Source organism: Lytechinus variegatus, chromosome 14 (genome assembly GCF_018143015.1).
Source record: "Lytechinus variegatus isolate NC3 chromosome 14, Lvar_3.0, whole genome shotgun sequence".
Taxonomy (NCBI): domain Eukaryota; kingdom Metazoa; phylum Echinodermata; class Echinoidea; order Temnopleuroida; family Toxopneustidae; genus Lytechinus; species Lytechinus variegatus.
This window is the reverse complement of record NC_054753.1, coordinates 477,568-501,951: the sequence shown is the minus strand read 5'-3', so window position 1 is coordinate 501,951 and position 24,384 is coordinate 477,568. Positions and strand designations below refer to the sequence as shown.

Here is a 24,384-nt window from a genome sequence, read left to right as displayed (position 1 = left end):
TATGGAAAATAAAAGTTACCATAAAATGGCTCGGTCGCCATTACATTATTTTTCCATGAAAATATCAATATCCACCGAATCGAAGAATGCAAAGTTTTAGGCTCTTCATTCGCATAGTATCAGTGCAAAAAAACGGAATTATTTTCAATCAAATGAAAGTCTGATATGTTAATGTGCGCATGTCGTAGCTAATAACTTGTATCATCGTGGATAAAATACACATTTAATGGTAAATTTGAATATCTCGCGGACAGTAAGAATGTAATCTTACCTCGTCTTCTGTTCTCCATGTAAAGAGTTTCCTCACTGGAGGATTCAGCATCACAATGGCTTGACTCATATCCTTGAGAACATCATCAAAGGTCTGAGATGTCTTTGGGTTGATCAAGATCTTGGCTCTGCTGGCGCGATGTGTATTGCTGACAATTTGTACCACCCTAGGTTTGGCCCACTGTGCTACATGCGGGTCTATCGAAGGGTTCTTGGCCAATGCATTCACAGAATGCCGCCGGGTGAACTTTCCGAAACGACTGGTAGGAAATTCTTCTATCAGGACATTATTGCTAGGGTCCGAGTCATTGGTTATCAGGTTCACGTCGGTCCCCCGAATACCCTTCGTTGGTTTTTCTGTTGACCAATAACTGTTAGTGTGATCGGACCGGCCGTATGGTGTACGATCACTGAACTTTCCACTGGAACAAACGTAAGCACGTCCGTCTACAAAATCCTCAATTGCTTGGACCTCAAGGCCACTGAGAGAGTAGATCTTGCGGACTCCGTAGGGCAGTGCTACTTTTCCCGTGAGGAATTGTTTAAGGACATCCATTGTGGCATAGTTCCTGATGCTGACTGGAAGGGTAATACCCTTAAAATGTTTGTCGCCATTCCGATAGAAGGTCACGACCTTCGTAGTGAACTTTCCTTGCTTCGGTTGCTGTTGCTTTGGAGCCGGAAGTGGGTTACGACGTGTCTGAGGTGGAGTTGTCTCAAACATGGCGTCACCCCTTGGTTGGTAGTCTTCCTCGACCTCCTCTCTTGGTGGTCGACGAATGGCGGGAGGTTGCTGATGGATGACGTCCGTTTCCTCCTCGTCCTCCCAGTCGTCCTGATAACCGAGATCGTCGCTTTCCGGAGTGGCCTAAAACAAGAAAAAATCGAATACATTCATAGTGATTTCTGAAATGAATATTCTATTCAATTTAATAAAAATATTTTTGAGTGTAGAAATCAATACATGAAACACAACCAACATTATGAAATTAATTTGTTTTATAACATTTCTAGGATAGAGGAAGGGGGTGGGGTGTCTTGTGATATGCGGGAGAGACTCTTCGGCCGACCACAAGTTCAGTTAACAGTCATCACTGATATCATAACTATAGACCGAATTGTATGTTAACTTACCATAGATCAAAAAATACGTGTACGTGACAATGATTTATAACTTAAAGGGTTTATCACCAGTTCACTGAAAAGAGTCGCCATTAATCGTGAATATACTGAGATGCTTTATTGTTTCACACTTCTGGAACATTCACATCAACCAACCCGACTCCAAACTGATCGATGGTATCATTGGTAATAACGTAATAGCTTTGATCGGTCTGGAGTCAATTGTGGCAGTATGGCTGTCGTATCTCGATGATGAGATTGACAAATTGAACATTGGGAATCAATGTCCTTGGTGAACAGAGAAATTCAATCAACCATTCCAGTCCTCTACTTGAAAAATCAATAGTGGTTTGTCTGGGGAGGATACGATGTTGCTAAGATGTTAATCTGCGGTTCACCGTTGCAATAACCCTGGTTTAAAATGCGTAACTGATGTAATACTTGTAGATGACTTTCAATTTCACTGGTATATATACGGGGGCGCTTAGGGCACTGAATCCCACAAAAGTTCAACGACCAAGACAAAGTAGAAAAGACAGATAAGAATAGGGAAAATCTCAACATTGAACTATGATGTCATTTCCTGATATTTCCGTCAACCTTTATCACAAAATTACATGTTTTTTTTTAAATAGGCCAAATTGAATTTAAATCAAAATCTCCCCATAAGAAATGCTATGCCCATCGCATTGCTTGGTTCATTTTATCACTGAGTTCTCAGCATCAGTATGGTGTTAGTTCGAAACTTGTTGGGTACAATTATTTCATAATGAATAGAAAGTGAACACGCATGCTCGGGTATTATACTGGATGAAAACATGCAGGTAATAAAAATGCGCAATATTGTTTAACATTTACATAGATTTACACACATTTGGCGGTATTTTACTCAAACGATCTGCATGTTGCGTCTTTACCCAGTAATTTGGTAAACTGTATAGTACATAATATTTTCGGCTGTCATTCACCTAACAACCATTTAATTGGTGTTATGTTCAAACTCGTGTGTTAAAACTGTCCTGTCTCATTGCAACTACTTTTTGGTCTTGCCCATCCCTACAGAGAGTAGATTAAACATCATCCAAACTCGAAAAAAAATCTCTCTCCTTAGAAAGTTTTTCATCATGCAAATGAAATTTAAAAAATGAATACGTTTATGAAAGATAAATAATTTAGTTTAAAATCCTCCATTTGTAAATAGAGAGATATTGGAGAAAAAATATACTTTACAAACTGTTGGATTAGGACAATTGTGTGTGCGTGGGGGTGTGTGTTGTGTGTGTGAGGAGGGGAAAAACATTTTGTGTCATGATAGTCAAAGTTTTAAGTCCAAACCAAAAGAGAATGATAGTACTTGCGATGTTCTTCTCAGGTTATGCGCCAGATAATGTGCCAAATACTCAATAAATTTATTGAATTTCCTCATTAAATCATCACCCTTTCGTAACATTTTTTATACTTTTTATCCCGTATACCTTTCCTTATGGTTTAGCTATTGTAGCTGTGTTTACACTTTGCCTACTTCTCTAGTGTTTATATTTTTGCATTGCTTAAAGGACAAGTCCACCCCAACAAAAACTTGATTTGAATAAAAAGAGAAAAATTCAACAAGCATACCACTGAAAATTTCATCAAAATCGGATGTAAAATAAGAAAGTTATGACATTTTAAAGTTTCGCTTCATTTCACAAAAAAAGTTATATGAACGAGCCAGTTACATCAAAATGAGAGAGTCGATGATGTCACTCACTCACTATTTCTTTTGTTTTTTTATTGTTTGAAATGTGAAATATTTTGATTTTCTCGTCATTGTCATGTGAAATGAAGGTTCATTCCTCCCTGAACACGTGGAATTCCATTATTTTAACATTTCGTGCTTCATGCAAGGAGGTCCTAATCGTCAAATTCGTAAAAATTGAAATATTGTATAATTCAAACAATAAAAAACAAAAGAAATAGTGAGTGAGTGACATCATCGATTCTCTCATTTGGATGTAACTGGCTCGTTCATATAACTATTTTGCTAAAAATAAGCGAAACTTTTAAATGTCATAACTTTCTTATTTTACATCCGATTTTGATAAACATTTTCAGCATTGTGCTTGTCTGATTTTTCTGTATTGATTCAAATCAACATTTTTCTGAGGTGGACTTGACCTTTAAGTTACAAATGTATTCATAATATCTGGTTAACTGCATATGGGTTTTGCCCTATATAAATTACATGCCTTGAGTGACCATTACTTTCACAAGCAACCGGGCCTCATTATATTTCATTCATACGTATTATATTGGATGAATAATGTTTTCCCCTTATATTGCCACATGTCATGATTCATGGAAATGAATTCTATAATTGTATATTTTAGTACGGCCTATTTGATATTAGGTTAGTATATACTACCAAGAATAACTCATGATCAGTCGTGTTATACCCAAACAGTAAAAAGAAAGCTAAAACTGTGAATTTAAACATTTTGAACCAAACACGAGAGTTTAAAAGTCACACCTTATCTGTTTAATGAAATAAAATAGACTCTACTTAGTAACTGCAAAAACTTTATAATTTGTGGATATATCGGGTCATGACCAGCCCTTCTGGGAAGAACACGGTGTGACACAGTGTGTTCACGATTTACAGTGTGTTAACATTTTACAATGTATTCACAGTGTGTTCACAGTGAGTTTACTATGAATACAGTGTCTTTACTGTGTGTTTACGGTGTATTTACTGTGTGTTCACAGTGTGTTTACTGTGTGTTTACGGTGTGTTCACTGTGTGTTTACTGTGTGTTCACAGTGTGTTTACTGTGCGTTCACAGTGTGAACATGGTGTGGACAAATTCTGTTCACATAGTCGATGATGTATTAAATGCCATTCACAGTATCATGCTCCTCAAATGCTCAGCTTTAACAGTGTGGAGATAATTTCACACCGTGGACACTTCAACAGTGTAGGTGGTCGCAATGTGTTCACTATGCAAAGATGTGTTTCACACTGTTAAAATGCTCAAATATGATGGAGTAAAAATGATTTCACATTGTGTACCACACTCTGGACAAAATGCTGGACACACTGTGGAAAAAAGTGTTCCTTCCACTATGGAACAATGATTTTTAAACTAATAATCTGCTAAGCATGGATGAGGTCCAATAATGATTTGTCGATATTAAAAAATAGAAATATCTTCCCCTACTAAATTTGTATATTGAGACACAATCCATTTTCTTGGGGGAAAATATCCTATATTTAAGAATTGTTAGATTTTACCTGCAAGCTCATGTCACTCCGTAGCGTAAATTGATTCCAAACATATTTTCCGCAAAGCTTCCAACATCAAGGTTTAAGAATTATTAATTGTAATTCAGAATATTTCGTGCAAACTTGTAGTCTCAAGTGAAATCATTCGAGTTTCATTTAAACATTAACTCGTTATTCAAGCAGCGATAGCGATATGTTTAATCTCAAATAACCCAATACCAGAGCTCACTCATATCGATCCGATGTCTTCGAACTCGCATTGAGAATTGCAAAGCCTGCCATAGCATAAAAACTACAGTTATCGATCAAGGTTTGTCTCGATATCGATCGATCTTCAAAAGGTTAGAATCGTCTGTCTGTTCTGAAGTCGTCCGTTTGAGAAAGGTATTGTTCTACCCGAGAAAAACACGAATTGTTTTGATGCCTTTGCGTCTTTGGAGAAGCAATCAAACAGTGTGAAAAGAAGTCTAATTTCGAGTTAGTATGACTAATGCTTTCGTAGAGATCGTGTCATAAGGTGCTTTTTACTTGCTTCCATGTAAAGTTTACTGCAATCATGAGAACAGTCAACCAGTTCCACCATTTTAGCTTCTGTTTCGTATCCTTGTCCCTTTCATTATGTCTTATCTGCCACATTTACCACATCCATCCTCCCGCCCCGCCCTTTCTCTTTCACTTATTATTCCTCCCATATCGTGGTATTTTTTATTTAGTCTCTCCCTGTTCATCCAGCCTATAACAAATATGCTTCACATATTATCTCTCCCTTTCTTCATTTTGAGACCTTAGATTTGAAATAAAGACCCGACTTTTCCAACAATTGTGTGAATGATATTGTGGAAGTCCATGCATCATCACCATCATAAATATCATCATCATCATCATCATCACCATCGTTATCACCATCATCGTCATCATCATCATCATCATCATCATCATCATCATCACCACCACCATCCATCTCTCTCTTACTCTCTCCCTTTCTCTTCTTCACTCTTACTGAGTAGATCTATTTTGTATCATTAAATATCCCGTTCACCATCTCATCTTCAAATACACACTATTCCAATCCTCGCTGCACATACACAAAAAAAAATGATATCGAAAACGATTCCCATTCAATCAAAAATATGAAATAAAATACTTTGTTGAATTGTCCGCCTCCATCCGTTTCACTCGATCGTATTTCAGAAGGTGCGTGCAATTCATTTTACCATTTCCAATTAAAATGATTCGTATGTATATCGCTATCGCTATTTTCATAAAAGACTCCCGTTGAAATATGTGCAATATCTATCTGTCTGTTTGTGCATTCGATGTGAGAAAGAATTATGAAGTTGCTATGCAACGAATTTTAGCGCACCATTTCATAAATGTTTCATTACTTTTATGCATTACATGGAGCTATTACTATGAGTTCACCTAAATGAGATGAACGATGAATCTAGACATTTCCTTATTAATAATTTCTTAATTCATTGTTTACCAAGGTTTCTGTGTAATATCGTAATGGCATACAATTGGCGGATCCAGGATTCCTTAGAGGAGGGCGCCCAAAAGCGCCGCTTTTTCTTCAAAACATTAATGACAAGCAAAATAATGAGATATATATTCAATGGATCAACCAATGTGACGAACAAGTGACGTGCATTATATCTGTCTTCTTTCGACTGTGCGTTCGTATGGGATCATCTCTCCAATATTCATGACGATGGTCTATTTCATCAAAGTTAAGGGTTGAACATCTAGGCATAGTCGTAATATTAAAGGGCTACTTTTTTTTTTTAAAGAAGGAGATGTCGGAAAAAAAATAAAGGAAGAAAAGTGGAAGTTAAGATAGAATAAATAAGAGCATAAAATGGGCTATGTCGTGTAAATCTATATTTCTTCTATTGTTATATATTTTTCGGTTGCTCCCTCCCCCTTTATCAAAATAGCCTACCTTGACGGCATCGTATTACTCCATGTAATCGCTATATCATGGAAGCAGCATTTTGGAAGATACATACCTAGTACACACTGGTTACGGAGTTAGTAATTTACCCCCATTATATCCATGGTCAGATAGACAAAATTTATTTTATTACCTCATAGCTCATCCCGGGGCTCATTCTCTGGACCCACGTCGGATCAATTTCTCATCTCCGTTCCTAAATCACAATTGCTATTGCTCTCAAGATGGCGCCATTTATTTGGTACCTCTCGACAGAATAAAGGAAATTTGCTCTAGTCGGTTGTCAATCAGGGAGGTATAAATCGTCTCTACTCTCTTTACGTCTCCCTCTCTATTTTCTTTTTTACTTCTTCATCCTCCACCTCCTCTTCCGATTCTTTTTTTTTCTACAATATCTCTTATCAATTCTACTTCTTCCTCCTTCGATTCTTCTTTTTCTTCTTTTTCCTCCTCCCCTCTTCTTCTTCCTCCTCCTCCTCCTACTCCTTCTTCTCCTTCTTCTTCTTCTCCTCCTCCTTCTTCTTCTTCTTCTCCTTCTTCTTTTCCCCTTCCCTTTTTGATATTCCTATACTTCTACGTAATTTTCTTTCTCCCCTCCCTCTTTCTTTTGTGACATGTTGCTGTTCTGCTACGAATCTCGACAGAAGACACGTTTGTTGAAATTCCATCTCAAGTTCCTTCTACTTCAAAACATCCTCCAGCAAATACATTTCAAAATCACATTTCCGACCGTTGTAACAGACAAATTTTATAAACATAACTTTTATCTGAAATTCTATTGATTTTTACTCTTGTATACAACACCATTAATCTACGATCTAAGGAGATAATCACAGGGGAAAAAAACACAAACAAACAAAGGGGAGATCTTGATTAAGCGAAATCGAAAATAAAAGTACAATATTAAATTACAAAGGCAATCGCCAGCCCGTCCATGCCTGTTAAAAGCAAATTTTCTGATTGTTTCGAATATTTATTTGTTGTTTCCAATAATATAATATATTCTGTTATTGAAAGAAAAATCATGTTTGAGAATGCAGTACATGTATAGTGTATACGAGTCGCATGCAAGTATCGACAAATAAATGCTTTGAAATGGGATCGATAATTAGTTCCAGCCTTTTTTATTTTTCTATCCAACTCTTTTGTCGAGGACAGGTTTTCTATTGATTTTATTCTCCTAGCATCTACAGTGCCCATGAATAAAAGAATATACTGAATAAAAGAGTACTATAAATAAAAGAGTGCTGAAACGAAGATACGATGTACTTGTGTTGAAAATTCAGAACGGTAGACATGTTAAGAATCAGAAACATGATGTTTTCGATTCCGCAAACATTATTGTGAGATATTAACTTAGGCAAAATTACGTACTTTTTAATGAACTTATAATAAACATATTACAGTGGCTAGAAAAGAGGGTCAGCAGGGTCCTACTATAAGATTGATCGTCCAAGGGTCTTTCTTCTTCCCCTTTGTTTTTATTTATTTGCTTTGTTTTTTGTCATTTTTTTTTTTTTGGGGGGGGGGCCGGGGGGCCTTGTTTTTTTTCTCGTGACGGTTGCATTTTAACACACCTAAAAGCAGCATAGGGGCACATACTTTAGCCAAATGTATCTTCTCGTCAGAAAAACGTGATTATTAAAAATTTAAAAAGAAGAAAAAAATGACAAATGATAATAGTTACACCTGCGTTCAGGTGAATTCGTGTTCTCCCCCTCAAATTGTTGTTATGTTCAGGATGTCTTGGCAAAGAGTGAAATGCGATGTTGTTCCAATGTTGTTATCATCATATTTTTGTTTTTTTTGCCGAAGCTAAAACTAATGCAGATATTTTATTGTTGTATTATGCTATTTTGATACAGGGCCCGCTGGAAATTAATGTAATAAACATTTACTGTATTACTTACAGGCTATACTGTTTAAATAAAGCAAATTAAATGAATAATAAATGATAGAATAAACCTATTTCATTGAAAAGCGTTGTGGCCCAGTGGATTAGTCTTCGGACTTTGAAACAGAGGGTCGTGGGTTCGAATCCCAGCCATGGCGTAATTTCCTTCAGCAAGAAACTGATCCACAATTAGCTGCACTCAACCCAGGTGAGGTAAATGGGTACCGGTAGGAAGTAATTCCTTAAGAAGCTGTGTGCGCTATGAACGCCTATAGCTTAGCCGGGTAATATAGGAGCGCCTTGAGCACCTAACAAGGTGGATATGTGCGCAATATAAATATCCTATATTATTATTATTATTATCAAAAGCAATTTGGATTCGGCTGAACAGCATCAAACGATACAGCTTAGCTTTAATTTATCTCAACTTAAACATACCCATCCTTGTCTCTCGTAACCTGGGGCCACTGGGGATAACTTGTAGCGACGTTTGCCCGGAGAAACAGTATTGTGTGTCCGTCTTGACTCAGGCACTTGAAGAAACTGAGACATCTTTCACTAAAATCATCCAATTCCTGGGACATCCACTCCAAACGGTAACATGAAATTCTGAAAACTCTACCCGTTCAAATGGTCGCAATCGCTTGACTTCATATGGTATATATTATTCGGTTGATAGCATATCGTAGCGATAGAATTTCTATAAATAAAACATGATAGATCGCTTGGAGAAATGCCATGCATTCATTTCGATAATTGGCCTAAATTCACAACTGGTGATATATATGGTAGTTTTGCAGGAACAACTCTGAAAATACGAAATTAGTTTTTTCCCAACTATGCAGGTGCGAAGCACTTAAACATCACTTCTGCTCACTCGGACAACACGCGTTTCTTGTAGAAATGAAGAGTTTATTTATAAAATATATCCTGTACGTTCGGTTGCTATTTGTTTAGGTACATTTGAAGAAAAAATTCCATCGTGCAAAGATCGTGCTATAAACACATTTTTAAATCTCCAGGTAACTATTCAACTGTGCTCAGTAAAACCTTCGGGAAGTAAAATCTCAATATTTGTGTCAATATACCGGGGATATGCTGGTCCACATAACGTTGTGTGTCAGTTCGAATAGAGAGTGGTTGCTTTTTCGTAAAATCGATGAAATACAATTGATATGATTGAGTGGTAATAAGTGAGCTTGACTAGCTGTATCTATACATTTGATACGGGCGGGGGGGGGGGGGTGCTTTGGGGGCTTGGGTTTCACTGTCTCCAGCGAGGATAAGTCGCTGGGAAAAAAAGTTTCAACTAATTTACATACTAGACCACGACACAATGTTGATGAGACACACAAAAGGTTTTAATCGCTTTCGTTCTGTTTGTTCTGTTTTTTTTCATTGCATTTTCCTGTTTTATATTAGTTTTACGTCATTCCACAGACCTTTACAGGTTTTTCGAAATACATGTATTCTTCCATAAAAATCATAATGTGCATGGTCGCAACAGTATTTTGCTTCAATGCTGCATGTAAATACATAACTCTATTGCAGTTTTTTTTTCCTTCTTCTAGATAGCCTCGGTACGGTCATGAACGTCAACTGTTTGTTGTGCGATGAATGCATTCAAAGGAAAAACACCTGCGACCGTAATGTTTGTTTTGTTCTGTTATGTTATATTCTAATTTAAATGATAAATGGAATAAAAACTATCAATCAACCAATCAATAGAATAGGTGTCAGTAAAGTGAACGGAAATGTGTCTTTTTGACGTATACGAGCATTATTTTGATCATGCTGTCGGAAAATGTGTTTTATTTAAAGGGTTGAATGGATGAATGAACGGATGGATGAATGAATGATGGATGAATGAATAAAAGAATGAACGAATGGATGGATGAATGTGTAGATGGATGGATGGATGAATGGAAGGAAGGATGAATGTGTGGTTGGACGGATGGTGAACGGATGATGAAAGTGTGGATGGATGGAAGAATGACTAATGGATTTATATTATGAGCCAAGGAATGGATGAAATAATGGACGGATGAACAAACGAATGAATAAATTGAAAATGTCCGAATAAATACAAGAATAGGCCTATAAATGAATGAATTATAACGACTAAATGAATAAACAAAGAAATAAATTCGTTCATAAATGAACGAAATAGTCGGACTTAGAAAACAAGGGAACGAATGAAATAAATAAATAAATAAATGAAGGAAGGAAGGAAGGGATGCAAATGAATGAAAATAAATACCGGAAGGAAAGGAAAATGAAATAAAACTCACCATTTTCTGGTTTGATAACCTGAGAATAGCAGCCTTTCTCTTCAGATGAAGCTGGTTGAAATGTCGGTTAGCCTCAATCAAGGCTTTTTGACGACGCCATTGCTTCCTTGCCTTACTGATATTCATTCTTTCTGCAGAGATTAGCTGATAACATCAACAACAAATAAAAATCATTATGACATAGAAAACGAAACGTTTTCCATTAACATTCCATTTCAAAGTTGAGTTGTAGATCTACGATCAAATTTTTACATAATACATGCCAAATTATTATTGGCAATAACGATGATGATGATAATGAAGAAAATGATGGTGGTGTTGTTACTCTTGATGATGATGACGATGATGATTAATTATGATGATATTGTTGTTAATGTTGATGATGGTGACGATGATGATGATGATTAAAATATTCGTAATATTTCTTGTCTTAGCACCTTAATAAATCACTGAAAGATGGTCATTCAGAAAAGCTTTCCAGTAGATGTAGGCCTACATTAACCCTTATAGCCTAAATTTGATATGTTTCGATACAGTTTCTGTTTATTCACTGTGCCTTGAGCACCTTATCATTATGGATACAGCCTCGAAATGTTCATATTAACATTACTCTATATCAAATATCTAAAATTTCGTTCCTTGATAAAATAAAATTTCGTCACAAATATCAACAAAAAAATAGAATATCACTATATCATTGAAAATAACATTTCAATTTACCTCGAACAAAAATCCTCATGATCATTGGCGTCCTTGTTATCCATGAGTACACCAGTTAATTATCTCCTGAGCAATTCACAAGGTGTTCTTTTTAGTATGACCATGGGATGTAGAAGTGCGTAATTCATGTGTTCATCATAACTCTCTGTTGTATGCATTTATGGTTGTATGGAAGATAAAGAAAAGAGCAGCAAAAAAAACACCCGCTAAATAATCATCGCTCAAGTCCTTAAGTTCAAGTACATTCTATTTTCATCCAGTCGCGGGCAACTTTCAATTGAAGACGATCCAATGACGATGAATGGTGATGCCTGATGATGATGATTAATAATAATAATAGCTGGATCATAAGGCGCTTTTTGCCAGAGGATTCAAAGTGCTGCTATATCATCGTGGTGCTCAGTGCATGGAAAGAATAGTTCTCCTGCCGGATATCCATTCACACGATGATGATGATGACGATGTTGATGATGATATCGACGATGGTAGCGATAGTACACGGGCTAACGCGAGAAAATCATTTAGACAGTTCACCCGATGAAATCGAAGTCCACGATTGCACCGATGATCGTCGACCGTTTCTTTCAACATAAATTCCTAGCAATATGCATCAGTCACATCATCGTAAACGATTTCGTACCGATCGATAATAAACCATCGATATAACGTCATAGCTTTGATCGGTTTGGAGTCTGTTTCGTTGGTGTGACTATGGCTAAAGGGAACTTCGAAACGAGGACGCGGGAGGTGTGAGAGAAAGAGCGGAAATGACGTCAGTCGAAATAGATTCATCCTACACCGCACTCTCGTTTTTTCTGCGGTCATAACACCTATTATCGTCACTTAAAAGGCTACCTAATATGTGTTTAAAAAAAAAACTGTAGTCGGTGTTATTTATCTTGTTGAACAAAGTCATAGAGATATAGGCTATTAAAAAAAAATCATTCTAAAATTTAAAAATCAATACAGTCTTCTTTTGGTTATAATTACACTCACTCGAGTTAATCTAATTATGAAATTAGAAAAGAGAAAGAAACGGGGGATCAAGAGAGAGGGAGAGAGGGGGGCGGGGGGAGTAGCGGGCTGGGATAGAAAGGAGGAGAAAGTGGAGGTACAGACAGGAAAACAGAAAGACAGGAAGAAGAAGAAGACAGGAAGAAGAATAAGAAGAAGAAAAAGGAGGAGGAGGAGAAAAGGAAGAAGAAGAACAACAACAAAGAAGAAGAAGAAGGAGGAGAAGACGAAGAAGAAGAACAACAAAAAGAAGAAAGAAGAGATGGAGATAAAATGAGATCGGAAGAGACAATACAGAAAAAATAGAGAGGGGTTTGGAATAGAGGAAATAATGAGAAAAGGCGGTCGAGACAGGGCTGGGGTAGACAGACAGGCAGACAGAAATCAGACAAGGGAGACAGGCACAAAGATATGGAGAGAGAGAGGAAGAGGGATAGAGGGAAAGAGTAGCATGTTAATGCAGTTTTTACCTGTTATAAAGCAATCATGGGCGGATTACAGTAACACTTGTCCATTTCAAATCTTTCATTTGACTCCTGACGCCATTTGCATTCGTCACTGTTCGTTAAAATTCACCTGCTAAAGAAAGGGCAGAAGAAAATAAAAATATGTGTATATATCCCGTAGGTAAGGTAAGGTGTTGTATTTAGGGGTGGGGGGTGGGGAATCAAGTATAATGATTGGGGGGGGTAACACTGCCCAATCCACACCCCAAACAATAACAAATGACACGTACCCCCCTCCCCATAAAAAGAACGAAATAAAGAATGAAAAACGGATATCTGTTAGTTAAAGAAATGCAATAAAAATAAATTAAATTAATAAAGAGAAAAAAATACACAAGACAAATTTACCAGGGGGGGGGGTCGCAGACTAAATTACCCCGATCTATATACGCCTGGGGATTTATACAATCATTGTTAAAGCTAGGCTTAGGACATTTGGTATCGCCGTCTTGCCGTTTGTTGAATATGTTTTTATTGCAATTCAAAGCATAATATATTATTGAGGCCACTTCCGACAGACAGGTGACAATAGCTGCTTAACGACACGAATTGATTTATGACACGAAATACCGATGCACTTTCTATTAAGATAGATTCCATTCATAGATATGTGTTATAATTAGGCGTTATTAGATGTATATCTCTATGATGACAAACTGATATGGGATCTCATAATGAATATACTCCCTATAGAGAATATACACCGTGACACAGGATGGTTAGAATTGAATTGAATTGAATTTATTACCAAATATTACTGTCAGGTACAATTACAAGGAATAGTACATCACATATAAACAAAACATTTGGTAATTGGAGCTAACATAATAGCAAGATGCTAATCGAGGTTAGCCCCAAATAATGTCATTATCATAGTTTAAACAATAAATTTAACTAAATCTCAATATTGTACAACAAATTCAATACTAATTCTACTTATTACTGTTGCAGAAAGTTTCGATTATTTTCAGTGAACATATTTACACTATTTACAAGAAGAAAAAATCTTAATTATTCACAAAATCTTTACATAGAATTATTTGTTTTCAGGCAGTATTTTACCATATCAAATTAATTATAATCCTCCAGTAGCATTAATTTTAACGATTTGCTAAATGTCTTACGACTGGGGGTGTTTCTAATATTACTTGGCAGGAGATTCCATAAAGTAGGACCAGAAAATGAAATTGATTGTTTTCCCAAATTGGTATTATTTTTCTCAAGATTAACATTTCGCTTTTCTCTATTTCTTGTATTGTAAGGATGATCTATAAATGAAAAATAATCATTAAAACTATGTGGCAACCGATTATTAATTAAATCGTGCATAAATACTCCTATCAAATATTGGTAGTGTTTGAAAATGTCGAGAATATTTAGATCATAAAATAAAGGAGCAGAGTGGTAAGTATGATGGTTGAACGTCATTATTCTAGCTATTCGTTTTTGTAGTAATAATATAGGGTTCAGGGTTGTTTTGCACGTCCCACCCCATACTTCCAGACCATACGTTATATGTGGTAAAATAAATGAGTTGTATAACATAACTAAGATTCTCTTTGTTACATAATTCCTCAATCTATAAAGTATTCCAATTTTTTTGCTTAGCACATTGCAGACAATGTCAACCTGTTTCTTCCATGTAAGGTTTTTGTCGATACATATACCAAGAAATAATGTTGATTCAACACACTCTAATAAAGTTCCTTTCAGTGACAATTGTCCTGATATCAAAATATTTTTTCGTCTATTTTTAAACAGCATATATTTAGTTTTCGTAACATTGATTGTCAATTTGTTGGCATTGCACCATGCTATTATATTGTTTAAATTGAGACTAATTTCTGATAAATCAATGTGTTGTTCATCACAATTGAAGGTGTGAAATAAATTTGAGTCATCCGCAAAAAGTCGGAAATTGAAATAATTTGATGAGTTTGCCAAATCGTTTATATACAAGAACAAAGTTGGACCCAAAACTGATCCTTGTGGAATACCGCATGAAATCGACCTGTATTCGGAATTTACACCATCATAATTAACAAATTGCTTTCTGTTTCGTAAATAATCATTAAACCATTCTACTGCCTTACCACGAATGCCATAGTGTTCTAGTTTCTTAATGAGAATAGAATGATTAATCGTATCAAAAGCTTTAGCAAAATCGATGAATATTCCTACTGTCACCTTTCCTTCATCAGTATATCTTGTAATTTGATTAATAAGATTTATCAGTGAAAGTTTCGTACTGTATCCATTTCTAAAACCATATTGGTGTTCATATAATATTTCATTATTTTCTATGAATTTCATCAATCGTGCATTCACTAGTTTTTCAAATATTTTGCTAATCGCTGGTAAAATTGATATTGGTCTATAATTTCCAGGTAATTCTTTATCTCCCTTCTTGAAAACTGGTATAACTCTTGCAACTTTTAATTTATCTGGAAAAATGCCTGTGGTAAATGATAGATTGAATATATGCGAAAGAGGTTTGCAAATACAATTCATAGCGTATATCAACAGTCGAACTGATATATCATCATAGCCACTTGCTTTAGATTGATCAAGCGTATATAACATTTCTTTAACTTCTGAACTTGTTATTGGTAGGAAGAAAAATGTTTGACTAATGTATGGACCCATGAACTCTCGGTAATTAACATTTGGCTCCTCAATTTTCTCAGCTAGATTTTTCCCAATAGTAGAGAAATAATTGTTGAGTGAATTTGCTATATCAAAAGATGAAGTAATCTCGGAAGGTTCATTTTCTTGGTTTACAACTAATTTGTTAATTTTTGAATTCAGATTCGAGCCACTATTTTTATTCAAAAGTTCATTGATATGACTCCAAGTTTTCTTTGAATCTTTTTTGTCTGCTTCAAACTTATGTTCATAATGCATTTGCTTTGCTTTCCTTAAGACGGTTGTTAACTGATTTCTATATTTTTTATATTTATTCAAACAATCTTTATTATAATTTGATTTTATAACTTTAGAAAAAAGTTTGTGCTTTGTCGATATTGAACGCTTAATACATCGTGTTATCCAGGGTTTATTTTTCTTTTTCTGTTTAACACATTTTGTCTCAATAGGAGCATGTTTATTACAAACAAATAAGAACTGTCTTTGGAAAATATTATAAGCTTCATTAGGATCCATACATTCTAAAACGCTTTTCCAAAAATCAGTAGTGACATAAAGATCATTACAAAATGAATCTATTGAAAAATTATGAAAGTTTCTCCGTGTTACACTATTTTTTCTTTGTTTAACACACTTGAAGTTCTTAAAAATGGAGTAAACTGGCAGATGGTCAGAAATATCTACGTCAATACACCCTGCTTGAATAGGATAGGCATATATATTAGTATAAAAATGGTCAATGAGAGATATGCTAGAACTTGTTATTCTTGTTGGACTTGTTATCAACTGACGTAATCCATAACATTCTGTCATGTGAATAAAATCACGACAACTTTCAGTTGGAGATAAAAGATTTATATTGAAATCTCCTACAATAATGCAATGGTTTCTGTCTAGATTCAAGTTGTGCAATTGCTCGTTGAGATCAAGACTAAATTCTTCAAAGTTACTGTCTGGTTTTCTATAAATTACCCCAAATATGATACTCACATCCTGAATGAGAATTTTCAGCCATAATGATTCAGCATTGTGCAAGGACAAATTAGGCATTCGTTTGTAATTAAGTCCTGAATGAATATAAGCACCAACTCCTCCTCCTCTTGTAATATTTCTAAATTGTAATTCAAGATTATAGCCTGGCATTGAAAACTGATTTATGTCTTTAACATTCCAAACTTCTGATAATGCGACTATATCAAAAAATGATTTAAATTCATCTTCATATACTTCTTTCAACATTTCAAAATTGCGATTCAAAGATCTCACATTCACGTGCGAAATGGAGAATGACTGAGAAAGAGCTTTTGTCGAGGAAAAATTTTCAGGAGAAAGTGATGCTGTTGTTATTTGAAATGGATCAAATTCTTCGTTATCATTAAGCGAAATTCTGTTGATAATTGTAGTATCCATTACGTTCATAGGTATTACGTAAAAGATAAAATAAAGACATACAACTTATTTACAGTTATTTCAGCTTCGAAATATCTTCTTTCGAGAGTATGATGACAGGAGCTGATTTCTCGTCCTTCCTGACATATATTTTTCCATTGTAAGTCCACAAGAACTTGTACCCAGCATCTTTTCTAGCTCCATTGGCGAGTCCTAGCAGCTCTCTTGTAGCACCGACGAGGTTCTCGTTGACGAAGATCTTCAAAGTGCTGCGAGGGTTGATTCCAAGATCCGCAGAAGTTGTGCCCCGTAGATGCTTCCTACCATCATAGACAGCATTCCTAGCTCTTCGATTGGTAAACCTGACAATTATTGGTCTTGGATGCTTGGCAGACGGTTTCGGTGCTCCGAGGCGGTGTGCGATATCGATGTCGCCAGCGGTGATATCTGGGTCGATCCTTTTGGAGATGATCAATGCTACATCTGCTGGGTTCTCCTGCTTCTCCTCTGGAATCCCAGCGATCTCAAGGTTTTGCCTCCTATGATACTGGTCGAGGTCCTGAACTTGACGATCAAGGTCATCCACTCTTTTCTTAAGTGCCTGGGCCCGTATTCCATAAACGAGATAAGCATGCTTAAGTCAAAAATCTAAGCATTTTGTCTTATTTTTTTGTCTAAGACAAAAGTCTTAGCCAAAACGCGTATTCCATTAAGAATTGGCTAAGAATTTTGTCTAAGAATTTGGCTAAGAATTTTTGCGCGACTAAGACAGATTTAGGATGAATGGCTAAGTAACTTTTCTTAAATATGCAGAGTCTGTATTCCATAAATTCTACATGGCTAAGAATTTTGCCCTAACTTTAAGACAGCTGTGAGCTGTCTTAAATTTGGTTGCCGTATAGCATAAACAGTAAAGATGGCAGCTTTCATCCACCGCCTGCACCACAACCAGCATGAAATGAGACGGTATTTGGCAGACAGACGAGTTCATCCCTTGAATACATACACCAATGCTGAACTCATCCAACGCTATCGATTCGACAGGGAAGGTATTCTTTACATCACCAATCTCATCTACGATGACATTGCCCCTAGAGCGAATCGAAACTTTCCTATTGAACCCATAGATAAGATATGCACAGCTTTGCATTTCTATGCCACTGGCTGTTTCCAGCGGACTGATGGCGACACACTTTGTATCTCTCAACCATCTGTGTCAAAGATAATCACGCAGGTTACCGACGCCTTACTGACCAAACTGCATCAATTCGTGCATCTGCCAAATGATGTGGAAAGGCGGCAAAACATGGACAGATTTTTTGGTATCGCTAACTTTCCTGGCATTGTTGGCCTTATTGACGGCACCCATGTGAGGATACAAGGACCAACGGAGAACGAAGATCAGTTCGTCAACAGAAAGAGGTACCACAGCATCAATGTTCAAATTGTGGTTGACGCAAGTTACAGGATCATCAACATAGATGCCCAGTGGCCTGGCAGTGTGCACGATTCACGTATTTTGAGAGAAAGTGGACTGGGTGAGATCCTCAACAATGGAGACGGTCATCTCTTGGGAGACAGTGGGTATCCTTCTCGACGATGGTTGGTCACTCCATTTCTCAGGCCACAGACTCCTGCTGAGGAACGGTTCAACAGGGCTCACAAGCTCACTCGAAGTATGGTGGAAAGAGCCATCGGTCAGCTGAAACGACGTTTCCACTGTTTACATGGAGAGCTGAGAGTATCCCCCTCGAAGGCAAGTCGGATCATCGGATGCTGTTGTATCTTGCACAACATTGCCAAGATGCTGAATATACCAGACGTGGAAGGAGAAGATGAGGATGACTTTAACCAACCGCCACAAGACAATGCCGAGCAACATGGGTTAGGTGGCCAAGCATATCGGCAACAAATTGTCAATAATCACTTCACACGGTATGTTGCCTTTCGCTACATCACTATAATCATTATTAATCAATATGTGGAATGATTTCAATATTAAACAAAGAAAAAATGTGAGGAAGCGTAGCGACTGCGCGAGCTTGACTCTGGGGGCCATGTTTGTTTAATTTTTTTTCTTAAATGAAATTGAAGGATTTCGTGGATACTTGATTCTTTTGTTTTTATTTTCAAGTATATAAATGTAAATGTATAAATGGGGGATGGGGGCAACAGCCCCTGCCCCCCCCCCCCCCCTATTCTGCATACGACCATGCAAGGGGGTGGTGAGGATAAAAAATCATCAACATTGCTTTATTTTCTTTCTCAATAATTTCAAAACATTTCATGAATTTACATAACTGTTTCTCACATTACACTGTAGGCTTACTAATTTTTTCTCGTCATAAAGATAAAACATCAATCCCCAAAAATAGAGTGACGGCATAAAATGGATATTTCTCAATATTCTTTCTAAATTAGGTAGGAGAATCATAATTGGCTAAAATAGCCCACCAAAAAAGTTTAGAAGAAATATTTGTTATGCCAGAACTCCTCACTAATCGGTCACTTCAACCAAAATCGTGAAAGGCAATCGGGGGGGGGGGGGGCTACCACCTTGATTTCATCTTGAGGGATTGTGCCCCGCCCCCTAATCCCTTTTAATTTATTCAATTGATTGCAAACAATCTTAGGGATGAATCTGATGATAATGGGCAATTAATCATTACAGGGCAAGAGTCTACCTCAACAAAAAGTCCTTTCAAAAAGAGAAAATCCAAACAAGCATGACACTAAAAATTTCATCAAAATGTGAAGTAAAATAAGAAGTTTATGGCGTTTTAAAGTATGGTTTCACAAAACAGTTTAATATCTGCATATCCTGGTTAGTGATGTGATCGATGTCATCCACTCTATTTCTTTTGTATTTTTTATACATGAAATATTTTCATTTTTTCATCATTAAAATGTGAAATAAAGTTTTAATTCCTCCCATTTAACTTTATTATAGTAGAATTTCAAAAATTATATATTCTCCAATTCAAAGAAATTATAATAGCAATTGTAATTTTAATAGCAGTAGTAGATAATTGTAACATGATCGAATCTCTCATTTGCATATCATCCATGATACTGATATACATGTTGTAACTGTTTTAATTATTCAAATAAGCGAAACTATGAAATCTCATAACTATCTTATTTTACATCAGATTTGTAAAAACTTAGCATTATTCTTGTTTGATTTTTCTTTATAAAAATCAACTTTTGTTGGGGTGAACATGCCCTTTAAATATGACAGTGACAGGGTTTCAAACACAATTCCTCTTCTTGATGATATAATATGTATATAAAGGTTATTGGAAAATTGACCCATTCAAGATGCTATTTTTTAAATTTTTGTATTGCCTTTAGGATTTCATCCTCCCTCCACTACATCTTTCACATAAAATGTCCACTCCTGACCAAAATAATCAATTTGAAAAAAGGAAATATGATTTTTTGCATACAATGTATTTTAATTATCAACCAATATACTCTATAATTAATTTATAACACATAAATATATTTGTATATATATACATATATTCTGTATATCTCCTGTATGAATTATTAACACATAAATATATTTGAATATATTCTGCATAACTTCTGTACAAATAATTTATAACACATAAATATAACTGTATATACATATATAAATATATATATATATTCACTTTTGCTTGCACAAGATTACATATATTTGAGGTAATTACCAACAAATATTGGGCGAATCCACACTGGAACTTCAAAAATATGAATTTCAACGTGCTTTCAATAAGTCATACGTAGTGTAATATTTTACTATGATACCTAAATTGTATGAAAATTATGAGTTTTAACCAAAAGTGAAGTCAGATATGGTTTGGTTTTTTTTTTTGGGGGGGAACAATGTAATTTTCATTTTTCAATAATTTTGGTAATTAAATAATCAAGTACAAACACTGCCCGGAATGATTATTGGCAAAGCACGAGAATATTGAAAATATTGCGGGTCAGTGGAATAATAGTTTCATTGATGGTTCCAAATAATATCTACATTTTCATGATCCATAATAGGGGCAGCCCTGATTTTCAGAACCTCTTTTTGGCAATGTCCTGACTGACAAATGACAATGCAAAAGTTTTTCCTACAATTTCATTTTTCTAAGATGCAATCTTACAATATCAGTTTCTCTATCTTTGACTCATGGGTGATCAAATTATCCTATAACGATCTCATTACTGCCCTTCATTTTTCAATAGTTGTACTATTAAAAGTTGTCTCGTACAATACAGTGTGTGTCATATGGGACATGTCCCATACAAAATACAATATATACTGCATTAAATTGCAGGATTTTGATTCAGAAACTATAAATAGTAGGCCTATTTTAATTTAAGTAACTGATTTGACATAAAGTGAATTGAAATAGTACTTTTTTATCTCCATAGAACATGAAATAGGTGATTCTAACCATTTTTTTACTTCATGCAAGCATATTCTTTTGTGAATCCCTACAGATAAACTAGTGATTTTCACTGGTAAGAGATGGTTAATTTCTTTGTCATAGAGCATGAAAAGAAAACCTTTTTAAATACTAGCCTAATAGATGACTTCCTCTTGCATGCTAATGTGAAATTATTATAAGATGTAAAACAAAATATTTACATACCAATCATCTATTTGGACTTCCGTGATGATCATTATTTTTTTTGTACATAGAGTATTGAAAATCCTTTCTTTTTTTTCAAGTTGTAAAAAAAATCAGGAAAATAAGACAAATCATGTTTTTCAAACAAAAATCTGGAAAAGAAGACAAACCATACAGTTTAATATAATGCAGAAAGGTTTGAAAAAGTAGAATTTCTTTAAAAAAAATATTTTGTGGAATTTCAAGTGACAGTTGTGCCATGTAAAATATACCGGTATATATTTCATACGAAAAATCATAACATTTTAGCCCCATCATTTACACAAGCAGTTTCATTCATTCATTGTTAAAATAGTGTATTGGAAATCATCATTACCAATATATTGAAAATATCCCCACTTATTCTTTTGAATGTTCCTATATTCACATTTTGTTCAAGAATGAGAAAAAAATTTGGATTGGCAAATGATTTAATGCATAAGATATTCATTGCTGCAACTTATTTTATTACAAGGGAGACATATTATGCACACCTGTATGAAAATATGGGATTATGATTTCATGTAATAACATAAGAAAAAGGAAAGCTGGGACATGACATTGTCACTCCACCTAATGAATATTCATGACGGCATGCTTTTAAATGTTTTTACAAAATATTGTTAAACATTAAGAAGGGATGAGCTACTTAATTAGTGAAATTCACTGGAAAACAACCTGTATCTACATGTATATATTCAAAGCAACTACATTTCAGGCCAAGAAGTAAGATCAAAAACTTCCTGTTTGACTGGGCAATCAATTTCTTTCTTCAATTTTTGAATTTTCAAAGCAATCAACTCTTTCTCAAGGGCGATTTTGCTCATTTCTTCACGCAGCTTCTTGGAACTTAGCGCTACTCTTTCAATCTCCTTTTCCAGGTAAATCTCATAGAGATTGTCCGCTGTCCTCTTTGGTGCTCGCTTTGGTGCTGTATGAAACCCAGACTTCATGGACAAGCGAGATGTTGACGCATGGCTGTCCCCATCAACAGAATTTGGACCCATGTCAGATGAACTGTGAAATGAAGAACAAGAACTTATATCTAAATATATATAGCCATTATTAGGTTGAGGTGAAGTGGAAAAGAAGTACTACATGTATATCTATTGATAATTCAACTTGATTATTCAAAGAAATGTAGAGATAAAGGTTATCCAAAAGCAACTTATATAAAGTTCCATAAATTATTTATGAGAAATCAATTTTATTAGCCTGATTTGCTGGTTTTATTTTGTGCTTAGTGCGGACTAGTCCACAATAAGTGGACTAATATTGTCATAATGGTTGTGGCAAAATACCAGAAAGAAAAAATAAAAAGAGTCGGATCATCAACATTTTAAGGACTGGAGGAACATTACTAAAATATATATGACAATATATCACGATACTATAGAAATAACTATAGAAATAACACAGAAAATATTAAATAGTGCTAAAGGAGAGATGAACAAAATTTGTTATAACTTGAATTTGAAAATTACAGCTGATTTTCAGGTAATAGATACATGTACAGTATTTGTTATCACCATTTCAGTCTATCATTGTCTGTCATCATTTGAGTTGAGCGAAAATACTTAATAGCTCCAATAAAATAAACTGAATTTTACAATTCATGTTTTAGAAAAAATGTATTGGATTGTTTCATTTGTTACACCTACATATTTAAGGTCAAGTCCAACCAAGAAAAATGCTGATTCAAAGAGAGAACATTCAAACTAGTATAACACTGAAAATTTTTATTTTTAAAGCCATAAAGTTTCGCTTATATTTCACATAACAGTGATATGCACCATTCAGTGACATGCAAATGACAGTTGATGATGGATAGCCTTCACTCTATTAGTTTTGTTTTTTATTGTTTGAATCATACAATATTTTATTTTTTACATATTTAACAATAAGGACCAACTTGACTGAACCGTATGCTAATTCCACATGTTCATGGAGGAATAAATCGTTTCACTCCACAATGAGAAGAACATTTGAATATTTCATATTTTATGTAACAAAATACAAAAGAAATAGTGGATGTCATTGGTCTCCTCATTTGCATACTGAGCACGATGTGCATTCAACTGTTTTGTGAAATATTAAGCAAAACTTTAAAATGCCCCAACTGTCTCATTTTACATCCGATTTTGATGAAATTTCTAATGTCATGCTTCTTGGACTTCTCTTTTTAATCAAATCAACTTTTGTTGGGGTGGATTTGTCATTTAAATAATACTTCAATCAGGTTATCACTAAAGTATTAATACAAACATTTATAAATTTGGGTGAAAATGAGTTTTGTTGGTGATGAGATGGTGCAAACTCTTATTCTTTTCTTACCTGTTTGTTGACATCAACGAATTTGGGGCATCCTTGATGCCTGCAATGACAGGGGTCTCCTCTCCAATAATTGAGAGTACCTGATTGTCAACATCTGTTAAAACAGATGCTGATGGTCCAGCACCTGCAAAATTTGGATCAATGGAAAGAGAAAAGGATCAGAAAATGCAGAATGAGCCGGAGCAATATAACATTAACCAGGCCAGGGTTGTATTCTGAAAATTCTTGTATTCAATAACAGCTCGCTAAAATTCTCTCTAATCAGTAATCTGAAAATTGTCTTATCTCTGTATGGACATCCCCTATCTTATCTCTGAAAACGCTAAA

At 35.2% G+C, this 24,384-nt stretch overlaps 3 protein-coding genes across 6 annotated transcripts in view; 1 reads left to right on the top strand and 2 right to left on the bottom strand.

Moving 5' to 3' along the window:
• The window catches only part of LOC121427653 (echinoderm microtubule-associated protein-like 2), a 31,895-nt gene extending 20,235 nt beyond the window's left edge, over window positions 1-11,660 (bottom strand). For 2 of the 4 annotated variants that reach the window (XM_041624161.1, XM_041624163.1), the window contains exons 1-3: window positions 11,514-11,660; window positions 10,794-10,937; window positions 272-1,138 (exon numbers count right to left, since the gene is read on the bottom strand). In XM_041624161.1, coding sequence (XP_041480095.1) covers window positions 272-1,138; window positions 10,794-10,919 — 993 coding nt within the window. In that variant the 5' untranslated portion in view covers window positions 10,920-10,937; window positions 11,514-11,660. Of the gene's footprint in view, window positions 1-271; window positions 1,139-4,663; window positions 5,036-8,940; window positions 9,706-10,793; window positions 10,938-11,513 lie in introns of those variants that run through there. The other 2 variants (XM_041624162.1, XM_041624164.1) reach the window with 2 other exon arrangements.
• Window positions 11,661-16,810: 5,150 nt separating this feature from the next.
• On the top strand, window positions 16,811-22,691 carry LOC121428035 (putative nuclease HARBI1). Its single transcript, XM_041624609.1, has 2 exons — window positions 16,811-19,003; window positions 22,605-22,691. Exons 1-2 carry the CDS (start codon window positions 17,985-17,987, stop codon window positions 22,606-22,608), a joined length of 1,023 nt encoding a protein of 340 aa, XP_041480543.1. The 5' UTR covers window positions 16,811-17,984; the 3' UTR covers window positions 22,609-22,691.
• LOC121428036 lies at window positions 22,155-24,384 on the bottom strand. Its single transcript, XM_041624610.1, has 2 exons — window positions 24,058-24,384; window positions 22,155-22,740 (listed from the first exon to the last, which is right to left on the bottom strand). The coding sequence occupies exons 1-2, from the start codon at window positions 24,069-24,071 to the stop codon at window positions 22,431-22,433; spliced, it is 324 nt and encodes a 107-aa protein (XP_041480544.1). The 5' UTR covers window positions 24,072-24,384; the 3' UTR covers window positions 22,155-22,430.

Excerpts from the sequence above, each read along its gene's own strand:
- LOC121428035 (XM_041624609.1), top strand. The coding sequence starts at position 17,985 with ATGGCAGCTTTCATCCACCGCCTGCACCACAACCAGCATGAAATGAGA.